Here is a 12448-nt window from a genome sequence, read left to right on the forward strand (position 1 = left end):
AATTACTTTTTATTAATGGGCCCCTACAATAGAAGATTCTATTTACTCTCCTCTCATTTTCTTCGTAGCCCCTTGAAATCTAATGTCTCATATTATTCTACCAAAGTTACTTTTTCAACATTACAATAATGATAATTGCCAAATCTGATGTCTTTTTTACAATTCTTATTCTTCGTGACCTCTTTGCAGCCTTTGTTAGTGTAGATCACTCTCTTCGTGACATGGCTTTCTCTCTAAGTTTTTGGGATACCACTCTCCTAATTTTATTCTTAGCCATCAGATCACTCATCATTTTTAGCTGTATTCTCAACTAGGGGATGCCCTCTAATCATGGGTGTCACAAGAGATCTACCTCCTACTGTCTTCGTTATTTTACTTCTTGTGGTCATTTTTATCATCTTCCAAAGATGTAATAGCTCTATTCTGATGATTTTCAAATCTTTCTATCCTGTTTTAAGTTGTGTGATCTCACATTCCCAACTGTCTTCGAAACATCTCCAACTGGATATCCTGTAGCTATCTTGAACTCAATATGTCCAAAATTGAACTCATTATTTTCTCTCTTAAAACCTTCTCCCCAGGGGCAGCTGGGTAGCTCAGTGGATTGAAAGCCAGGCCTAGAGACAGGAGGTCCTAGGTTCAAACCCGGCCTCAGCCACTTCCCAGCTGTGTGACCCTGGGCAAGTCACTTGACCCCCATTGCCCACCCTTACCACTCTTCCACCTATGAGACAATACACCAAAGTACAAGGGTTTAAAAAAAACAAAAACAACCTTCTCCCCCTTCCTTCCCTATTACTATGTAAGAAAACCCTATCCTCCTAGTCCCTCAGGCTCACAACCTCTGAACAAGACTCAATTTCTCACTGCATCTTGACTCCCATATCTAGTTATCAATTGCTAGTGTTTCTACCAATACAACATCTCTCAAATATGACCCTTTTTCCTCTGATATTGTCAATTCCCTGATGAAAGTCCATATCACCTCACACCAAGACAAATGTAACAGTCTGCTAATAGCATATCTGCCACAATTTTCTCCCCACCCCAATCCATCCTCTCCATTCAAACACCAAAGTGATTATCCTAAAGTGCAGGTCCTACAATCTCATCTCCCTAATCCAGTGGCTCTGGACAAGATTACTCATAAGATAAAATGCTCTGTTTAGCATTTGAAGAAGTTCTTTTAACCTATTCTCCCATCTTTCTACTCTATCTAATCCCAACCCTTGCCCTCACACATACTTCAAATCCAGTGACACTAATCTTCCTGCTGTTTCATGAACAAAATATCCCATTTCTTATTATCATTCCGATTAGGACATTATCTCTAGCTATCCCCCATACCTAGAATATTCTCTTTCCTCATCTTAGCCCCCTGACTTTTATGATTTCTTTGAAATCACAGTTAAAATCCTACTTTCTAGAGGAGGTCTTTCCAATCTTCAAAATTCTAGTGCTTTCCCTCTGTTAATTATTTCCAATTTATTCTGTGTATGCCTTGTTTGTAAATATTTATTTGCTTGTTGTCTGCCTCATTCACTTGTGAGTTTGTTGATAGTATTGAGTATCTTTTATTTTTCTTTGCATCCCTAGTGCCTGGCACTTAGTAGGTGATTAATAAATGCTTACTGATTAGCTACTGACTAATGGGTTTACTATACTTCTCATGTGGATAGTTTATTACTTTAAAAAAATGCTGCAAGTCAAAATATTACTATTTCCTTTGGTTACTATGAGAGTCAACCCAAACCCAGTAGGGTAATGCATATTTTAGTTTTAAATAACCTTGTTAATTTGCATTTATATAGCCCTTTAAGGTTTACAAAGCAATTTATGAATGTTATATCATTTTATCCTCACAATGACGGTGGAAGTAGATGCCATTATTATCCCCATTTTTATAGATGACAAAAATGAAGAAAACTGAGGTTAAATGATTTGCCAAGGATTATTATCTGAAGTTATATTTGATCTCAGACCTCCCTAACTCTATGTCTAGTATTCTAGTCACTTTGCCACGTAGTTGCCTTAATGAGAGATTATTCTAATAAAAATTTTATAGCTATGTAAAAATAGGATTAAAGTGTCAATAGTTATTACTATTCTCTGCCATCTTTTTAATAGGAAACAAGAAATCCTAAGCATTTCCCCATGTCTTCCAAATCCTGCTGTACTTCAGATTAACTTGATAATTTGAATCTATTTGAATATCTGTGTTGAAAAAAAATCTGTTTGGCATTCAAAGCCCTTCTTAACATAACTCACATATACCTTTTGTAAAAAGAGCTCCTTCAATTATTGGGGGGATGGGTGTGAGAGAGGAAGGTCAGAATGGAATCCCTCTCTCTCACCCCATGAACTCTTTTAATTACTTGGTGGGGTTATTCGATGATGGCTTTGCTAAATGAAGTGATTTGGTCTACTTCTGAGGTCCTATACTTGAAGGAGGCAGGGTTTCTCTGTTGATTGAGATGTTTCTTATCTCTCTGTGAAGTGGATAGCTGGAGAAACCTCCATGTACCAACACCTCCTTCCTCCAACTGAAAATCAGTTGGAAAATGGTGGATCTTCTTCAAGTAGGCAACAGGCTTGCTTCACTTCTTGATTACTTTGCCAAATGGACTAAGAACTCTCTCTGACTTTGTAATTAACTTTTTTTTTTTTGGTACCCTTAACTTTTGTGTATTGGCTCCTAGGTGGAAGAGTGGTAAGGGTGGGCAATGGGGATCAAGTGACTTACCCAGGGTCACACAGCTGGGAAGTGTCTGAGGCCAGATTTGAACCTAGGACCTCCCGTCTCTAGGCCTGACTCTCAATTCACTGAGCTACCCAGCTGCTCCTGTAATTAACTTTTAATAACAGAAATTGATTAGAAGAAAGTTGACATGGTTGAGGAAAGAGGGAGAAAGGGAACAGCTAGTTATTTCTTTGTTAAATTCCAAAGTCCTAGGCCTGGCTAAGGCCAAAGCTCAAGCTGAGTCCCTCTTACCCTTCCTACTAACATCCTTATTCCTAGCTATCTTGAAGTGGATTAGAAGTCACTAGAGGGATAATTGGTAGTGGAAAACAGAGGGTAAGCAATTATAGGAAAACAGGTTCTCAAGAGTCTCTGAATCTCTAAGTTGAGGCAGTGATGTAGAATTAATCTTGGCAAGAACCAAATATGGCTGTTGGTATTGTTGATTGTTGCAGCTCCCCAAACCAATTCCCCTTGCCTTGGAGGGGTGTCTCCCCCTTTTATCCTCTTGCTTCCAATGGATTTCAGTCAATCTTCCTTCTTGGGGTTCTGCTGTTGCCCCCCCTATAATTCCACTTTTACACTTTCCAATCTACTAACTCTTTATTACCACCAACACTCCCATCCTCAATAATCTTCAATTCAGTGACCCCTCCTGGCTGTCTCTCAAACAAGATACTCTGTCTCTCCAGTATGGGAATTTTCTTTGGCTGTGACTTATACCTGGAATGCTCTCCCTCCTCCATGAGAACTATTGACTTCTTTAGTTTTCTTCAAGACTCAACTAAAATCCCATTCTCTAAAGGAAGTCTTTACTATTTCTTCTTAATTCTAGAGTCTCCCCTCTCTTAATTACTTCCTATTTTTTCTGTATGTAACTTTATTTGTACATATTTGTTTACTTGTTGCCTTTTCTTTGTATCCTGCCATATTGCACAGTGCCTGGCATAATGTAGGTGTTTCATAAATGTTTATTGACTCACTGATGTGTTTTGTGTATTTTTAATCTAGCCTGGATGATCTTTTGTTATCCTTGATGACATTTCTATTTCTTTGCCTATCATTTGGGGAATGGCGAAGTTGAGGACCAAACGTGGAGGTTCTGCTGGTAATTAATTAAGAAAAAAATTTGTACACAAATAATACACAGTTTTAAAATCTGTTATTTGTATCACTTGTCCATTTTCATGCTTAAGCAACCTTGAGATGACCTCGTTAAGACCTTATTAAAGTCTCTTGTCAAGCTTTCTTCAAACTCATTTTTAATTCTAATATTTCTTTTTGTTTTATGAGGCCATTTTTACTGATGCCTTATATATTTAGTATCTGAGATTTTGCTTACCCCCACAAAATTCTTCCTTACAAAGAATAAAACAAAGCAAAGGACCATATCCCATAACACAAATAACAGTTCTCATTTATAGTCCATGAACTCTTTCATATGAAAAAAGGAAATGTGCTTCATCATCTGTTTCCCAGGACAAGTTTAGGTATTAGGATTAATCTGAGTTTTTGGAGATAATTTAAATCTGTGATTTTGGACTATATTTTAACCTGGTATTTTAAGGAATAAAGTTATACCTATATAGATGCAATTAACATTTTTCTAAGTAAATGATAACTACATTAATGACTAAATAAAAATTTAGATGGAAGTAATTTTTATTTTTGTGAAGCATCTCACATCTTGGAAAACATATTTGCCTGATTTGATTATGATAAAAGGAGACTATAATTACCTTGACAGATTCCAGCAAACTCTTAGGAAAAAATCTCTTTAAACCAACATCCTTTCTGAAATACAAAAAGAAGTACATTAACAAATAACACTACCAAAAGAACCAATAAAATGAAATTCTTTCAAGGAAATTAGAACACACGAGTGCAGATAAGAATGAAGATATAATACAATCTTGACTAAACATTAAGTTTGGGGAACTGTAGATTCTGGTAAAGTTTTCCAACTTATGCAGAAAGACAGAAAATCTTTCTAAAATGTTGGCATATAATAGAAAATACTATGTTATCAATTCTTGATTCAATATCTTAGAATAAGATCAATCAACGTAAATACAATCCCAAATGCATAACAATGTAGATGGAGCAGACTAGATGACAATAGCAATTATTTTGCATGCTCACAGAATCACAGATTTCTAGCTGAATGGAACCTTAGAGATGATCTAATTCAACCTGTTCATTTTAACAATAAAGAAATTGAGGCCCAGTCCAGGAAGGTGACCTGATTAGTATCTAGGGAGTAGGGAGCTGAAATAAAACTTCCAATCTAATGAATGTTCCATTACATCATACTTGTTACTTAAATAAAATCTCATTAAAAATAACTTTCTAATATGAGCTTAGATCAAAACATAAAGCTAAGTAGAGATCATAGGATCTAGAGCTTAAAGGCCATTAGATTCCCTCCCCCCCTCCCCCCAAAATGAGTGAGGCCCAAAAGTATGGTTAGTTAATAGCACTTTGTTCAAAGAGTTAAGTCAGTTAGAAGTCATCTCTCTATGAAGTTAATACAATATTAACATAAAATTGTCTCAAGGACAACTCTATAATAGTGAAAACTCAGGATATAAAGACAGCAAAAATGGAATCACTTCCCCCCATGAACAGCTGTGTTTAGAAAGCCTAAACAATAACAACTACCACCACAAGTAAGAAAAATATTTATAATGAAAATAGATTTTAAAATAGTTGTATGTCATTTCACATGACTTTATCAAACCATAAAGCTGCCACTGCTCAGTTAACTAGCCACTAGATGGAACCTATTTGCAGGAAAGGAAAACTACTTCCTGTATTAGCTTTTTGCTATTTTTGGATAGAGATAAAAAACTGAAGAGGTTATAGGAAAGTAAAAATAGATAAAAGGATTAACGTCCTACTCAGTATTTTACCCCCTCCTCCCACTGTGCTCTTTCTTTGTAATGTCTAATAATTAACAAATTTATTTTTATCTTAATCCTCCTTTATTTGGCACTCTTGGAGACCTAGTTCCCTCCTGATGACAATGTATCCCTTCCATCCTTTATTTGTTCTGGTTACACTTTCACTCACAAAGACTAACTTCTTGTTTGTGGTTAGTGTGTCAAAACACTTTGCTTCGCATACATTCAGACTACACTTCTCCTATCATTACTTAGACAACTCTCCTTTCCTGAGGCTCAACTTATTCAATTTCTACCTAATCTAGATACTAGTGGCTCTTATACATCAACTTTTAAAACATTCTCCTTCCTTTCTTAATGGACATGGATCAGTCTCTCTAGGATATATGTCATCCTCATGGAAGGGGAATTCAGTATCAGTTTATGGTGATATGTGTGTATGTGAATGTGGTAGGTGCTATTATCATCTTCATTTTATAGATGAAGGACCTGAATGAAGCAGAGAAAGGTTAGTGATGTGCCCAATTTCATACAGATGTTTCAGGCAGAATTTGAACTCAGGTCTTCCTGATTCCAAGAATAACCCTCTTACCCATCATGCCATTTATCTGCTTCCAAAACAGAATACAAATATCCAAATTCCCATATTTTACAATCTATGTATGGAGAAAAAGATTGATGGGCAAACTTTTTAAAGAGGGGGCCAAAGGAAAGGAAATGCTCATCTGTCAGTCTGTTTCTAAGGCAACTCTCCTGAAGTTTCATTGTATTTGTCAGATTAGGAATAATGTCAGGTGGCCAGATAGAACATTTCAGGGGGCCACATCTGGCCGGCAGCCCGAAGTTTGCACATCATTGCTCTAAGAGATTTATGTAATAAAATAGTGTATTTTTCCATAGCACTTTACTATTAAAAAATAATAACCTTTATCTTCTATCTTGGAATCAATATTGATTCTAAAGCAGAGGAGTGGTAAGGGCTAGGCAATTGGGAATAAGTGACTTGCCCAGGGTCACATAGTCAGGAAATGCCTGAGGACAGATTTGAATCCAGGTCCTCCAGAGAGCAGGCCTGTCTCTCTAACCATTAAGCCATCTAGTTCCCAGCACTTAATCTTTTTAAAGTGCTTTCTTTACATACCACATCCTTGTGAGGGAGTTATTGTGGGTACAGTAGCACTTTAAAGATATATTAGTTGGGATTTAATGAGGTAAGTATGACTTGTTATTACACAGAAATGGCTAGCAATCATTAATATTTGCAAAGGGCTTTACATATCTTGCCTCAATTGGTCTTCATGACAATGCTATAAGATAGATGTTATTATTATCTAACACAAGAGGAAAGTGAGTTTGAAGAAGATTAAATAAGTAGCCAGGGTCACATTGCTAGTGTCAGTTGCAACATCTGAACTTCGTTATCCCTGACTCCAAGCTTCATGCTCTATTCCCTGTCTCAGCAGCTGCTGTGTCAGAGTCACATTTTTCCAACTCCAAGTGCTCTTTCCATTATGAGAAAGTACCATGGTAGTTTCTCAGTGTATTTTTAAACCACCTTTGATTACTTCATCCACAATATTTGAATATATAGGTATTCTTTCTCTGCCACACTCAATCAATGAAGAAACAGGTATAAATCGTTTAAATAAATAACCAGAAGCTAGACAAAGATTCAATGACAAATCTAGGATTTTGACTCTTTTCTATCAATCATCTCATCGATCTAGCCTAGGCATCATGGCACAGAACTTTTATAATCTCAGATAATCGCCTAAGGTGTCACATTCAAAATGTTCAGTTGGTGCTTATTATAGATATCTAAATTAAAAGCCTCTCTAAGGAAACAAGGCAAGGCACACATGGAGCTGTCCTGTTTTTAATGCAAGGTCACCTTCATCACTGCTTTAGCAAAGCATCTGGCAGTGTTTTATAATAGACATTGTTCTTTTTAGTAGGTTAACCATGGTAAAAGATAAACTTTCTTTGGGTCAGAGTAATGCCCTCCCCCACTCCTCCCCAAATCAGGGTTTTCACATAAAAGAAAACTCAAAACAATACAATTTAATTGTACCAAACCAATAAACAAAGGGGTGATTATCCATATTAAAAAATTAAATTTTACTTTAAAAAGAATCCAGAAATAGTTCATATTTACCAAGTAAATTACTAAATATATTATAGCAATATTTTGCATGTAGAAGGTGCTTTTAAAAATGTTTGCTGATGATAATATGCAAGGAGCCCCTCAGAGAAATGAGTCTCCATCAGGGTCCATCAAGGCAATGTAAATGGCAAAGCCTTACGTTGATCCCTATTGTCTGAAAATCAGGCCATAGGATGGATGGATACCCAATCAGACCCCTCTGTGTGACTCTCTTCTGATTAATACTTTTTATTATTAAAATTACTACAATCTATATTTTTAGGATAGCCTCAATTTTGTAGTATAGATATAAAATTTCTTTATAGAGATCAATTTATAGAATTCCCATTAATATTCTATAATAAATCAGCATTTAATGAGTTAATAACTACACCCTCCATGAAATAGCAGAAGCTGCTCTTTTCTCTATCTCAGAGTTTGAAGGTCACAGTATGGCAAAACAAAAATACCTTTTTGCCTCAATCCTTTCTCACACTGAATTTAACCCTATGAAACCAAAACATTCTCACACTTCACTACTTTCCCAGGTTAGACTTGTCCCCCTGAATTTGGGGGTTCTTACACTCTAATCCACTTTTGAAATATGTTTAAGGTTCTTTTATAAAAATAAAACCTAAATAACATAAGGTCTTGGTAGCCTTGAATACTGTTTAGACTAGGTATAGGAAGAAATACGTTTTGCGTGCCAAAATTTTATGTAACCAGTATAATCTTGATTTTCATTTCTCTGTTTTGAATTTGAAATGTAAAATTTCCCAGTACTTGTGTGACTGTGAGAGAAAGGTATAAAATAAAGATTCTACAGGAGAAGAGAACAGTTTCCAGAAAACCTTCTGTGTCTCTGACTCTTTTCCTCCCTCTTGGCTAAACCATCACACCTCTCAAGATAAATGGAAACTGCTGGCTGGCTTCCAGCAATAATACATGTATAATCCAGATCGAATAGTCAGCCAGCACAATGAGTGGAAAGGAAAGGAAGGAGGGAGATAAGTTTGATCAGAAAAATTTGGAGAACTTGTGCGGACCTTTGTTATTACAGGTAAATGGTAAAAAATTAAAAAAAAAAATGTTTGTTGACTTGAACTAATTTTACACGTACCTTATTACCAATTGATCTCTAAAATTCCTTTCCTGATCCCAAATTCTACAGTCCTGTTAAAACTGGTGGGCTATACTTTTAAGGTTGTGTTTCAAATGTTCCTTTGTTAAGAGGTGGTCTGGACCTCAGGGTGCATTTCTCCACCTTCTGTCACCATAAAAAATATTAGAATTGCAGACACATACATGTTCATAAAATTAGATTTTTTTGCCCCTTTCCTTAAAAAAAACCCAGCTCATGGTGAATTAGCCTGGAGTACTTTTGAGTTCTAAGACTCCAAATCTCTTAAACATTAAGTTTCTATAAGCCTTAATTCATAAGGTAAAAGGTTCAGACTCTGAGAGCTAAACAGGTCCTATGGTACCATTATCATTATACATAATTAGTTAACATTTACATGCCACATTTCCTTATGTACTAGATCCTTCCCTAATGCCTTTAACGATACCCTTGTATCCCTCAACTTAAAAGCAAACCAAAAAATAAATAAAAACAAACCCTCACCTTGATCCAACTATCCCTGCCAGTTATCATTCTCTATACTTTTCCTTCAGTAAATTTAACTGAACTTGAAAAAGTTGTCAATATTAGGTGTCTCCACAATCTCCTCTCTGACTTGATTCTAAACTTTGCGATCTGGTTTCTGAACTAATTCAATTGATTTTGTTTTCTCAAAAGTCACCAATGGTCTCTTAACTGTCAAATCTAATGCCTTTTTTCTAATTCCTGATCCTTCTGTATCCTTTATTACTTTTGGTCACCCTCTTTGAGGTTTTCATGACACTAATTTCTTCTTCTTACCTTATTTCTCTTACCATACTCACCAACTAAACCTATATGATATTTTCTACTCTCCTACTTACTGACCTCATCAGCTCCCAAGGGTTCAATGATCATCTCTATGCAGATGATTCCCAGATCTATATAACCAGTCTCAAACTCTGTTCTGATCTTTGGTCTCCCATCTTCAACTGCTTTTTAGACATCTCAAAATGGATGTTCTATATACATCTCAAACTCTACATTCCCAAAACGGAGGTCATTATCTTTTCTCATGAATCCTATTGATTATTGTCAAGGGTCCTACTAACACTACCATCAGTCACCCAGGTCTGTAATCTCAGCATGTCATCCTTGATTCCTTTCTTATACCTATTTTTAATTAGTTGCCAAGTCCTGTTGATTCTACCATCTCTTGTATACACTCCCTTTTACACATCCACATTGCCTGAACTTCTGTTCAATCTTTGTCTTTCCCAAAATCATGTAATCCATATTAAGCTGCCAAAATAATGTTCCTAAAGTGTAGGTCTGACTGTATGATCCTTCCCTCTACCTCTTCACACTCTTCCCACATTTAAAATGTTCTTACTCTTTATTCCCTTCCATGTACAGTATGACTGAGAAACATCCACCTTCTTATCGTTCCTCCATCTCCAAATTCTATGCCTTTTTGTTGATTGTCTCCCATGCCTGAAATTCTCTCCATCTTGGCTTCTGCCTCATGACTTTTCTGGTCTCCTTCAAAACTCATCTCAAATCCCACCTTCTGCAGGAGGCATTTCATGGCCCCTTTCTCCTTTTCTGTCTATTCTTGTTGCCTTTCCTCATACATATATCTATTTATAGATAGATATGGATACATATCTTGCTTGTACAGAGTCATTTGTATGTTGCCTTCTCAATTAGAATGTGAGGTCCTTGAAGGCAGAAACTACTCTCTCTGGATCTCAAATGATTGGTACAGTGCCTGGCACATAATAAGACTCTAATAATGCTTGTTGCCTGATTGATATATTATTTTAAGATTTATGAAATGCTTTCCTTAAAACAATCTTATAAAGCAGCTGTTCAAAGCACACTATTATTATGCTAATTTAACAAATAAGAAAACTTAGGCTCAGAATAAAGTGGCATCCTTATCTCAGAACCTAAATAAATGCAGAACAGTGTCAAACATAATTCTGATGACTAGTTTTAATGCTGACAGCATGAGAGGCTGCTGGGAACACACAACAAAGTTAGTAGCAAAGAACTGTTATTTGATTGAGAGTTCCACAAAGCAAGCTACTGAATACAATACAGCAATATTTTACACGCAGTGGCACCATTACACTCATCTAGTGGGGAAAAGTTAGGGTACAAGAGGATATCAAATGCAGTCAAGAGTTCACTCAGAAATGAGTCTCACTGGCAGGGTAAGACTTTAGCAGAAGAAGACAAGACCTTTATAGGGAGTCCTCAAGTGTGTGTGGGAATGAAGAATAGATGGAGTGGAGGAAGTGATTCTAGTGGAAGAGGAGGCATTTATGGTTTAGGTAGAATTAATGTCAATGCTAGAAAAAATTTCAGGCAGAAGGACACTGATGATAGGGGAAGATTTAAATGGAATTTAAATACTGCTCAGACAGAAAGTGATAATTTTATGCCTTGGAACCATTTCTTAGTATTGATTCTAAGAAAGAAGGTAAGAGTTTAAAAAAAATAACAGAGAAGGAGGGTTGGAAACAGCTTTTGAAAGTCAGGGAGTTGGTATTGTGTAAAGCAAGAAAGACCTCTCTAATTCTATAATGAAGCACATATGTGCTATGCTGAAGCTTTTCTGCTATTAATCTGAAAGGTCCTTTCTCTAAGCAATCTTCTAAGAGGTAAATTGTTCCAGTTTACTACCAGTCATGCTCTCTGATGATTTCTACTTCAGTATGTAGATGTTTAAGAGTTGGGTTCACAGGCCTGCAAGAGGAAAAGCATCTTAACACATCAATGACTTTGTATTGTAATTTCTCAGTTATCTCTATATTTTGCAATTTTAAGTAAATGCAATCTGATGCTTCTTTCTACATACGACTATATCATATTTTGTTTCTATTCCTCTCACATTCTTTGACTAGGAAATATTTAACAAAATAAATAAAAATACAATGAATATAGATAATATTAATATGTAATATTTCTAAAGCAACATGTGTTTTGCAGGGATTCTTATATATGGTTTTCTTAGTCTGACACCATTTTCTACAACAATCAATTATCTCTGATGAGTGGTATTTAGCTTCTACTTAGAATATAATAACAGTAGCTGCCAGGGTTATGAGGATAAAATTAGATAACATATTAAGCATTTCTCAAAATTTAACATAATAAATACTATCATTAGCTATTATTATTAGTATTATTACATCTCCAAGATGGGAAACCTAATTCGATAGTTCAAAGATCTGTGGTTCCATTAAAGTAGGTACTTCATTCACTGATATTGACCTCAATTTTCTGTAAGAAATATTTGAGAGTGGATAAAGAATTTATTATCTACAATCAACCTATTGAAGACCTTCATTGAAACAAGAAAGACTGACCCTTGGACCAAGCATAAACTCTGTGTTGGCAGAACCATTGTAGGTAAAGCTTATATTAAGAAGTAAAAGGAAAAGCTAGAGGGGGTAATTAGGTTTTAAAAAAGGAAAGGTGACCCTGATCTGTTACGGTGAAGGGCACTAAACTACACTGGCTCTCTTGTTAATAGTGAATATATCTAATCACTA

At 35.8% G+C, this 12448-nt stretch overlaps 1 protein-coding gene across 5 annotated transcripts in view; it reads right to left on the reverse strand.

Annotated features, from left to right (window-relative positions):
• The window catches only part of PTK2 (protein tyrosine kinase 2), a 410474-nt gene that overhangs the window by 188708 nt on the left and 209318 nt on the right, over positions 1-12448 (reverse strand). For all 5 annotated transcript variants that reach the window (XM_044669284.1, XM_044669268.1, XM_044669260.1 and 2 more), the window contains one exon: positions 4480-4534. In XM_044669284.1, the coding sequence (XP_044525219.1) occupies positions 4480-4534 (55 nt within the window). The remainder of the gene's footprint in view (positions 1-4479; positions 4535-12448) is intronic.

Source organism: Gracilinanus agilis, chromosome 1 (assembly GCF_016433145.1).
Source record: "Gracilinanus agilis isolate LMUSP501 chromosome 1, AgileGrace, whole genome shotgun sequence".
Lineage (NCBI taxonomy): Eukaryota > Metazoa > Chordata > Mammalia > Didelphimorphia > Didelphidae > Gracilinanus > Gracilinanus agilis.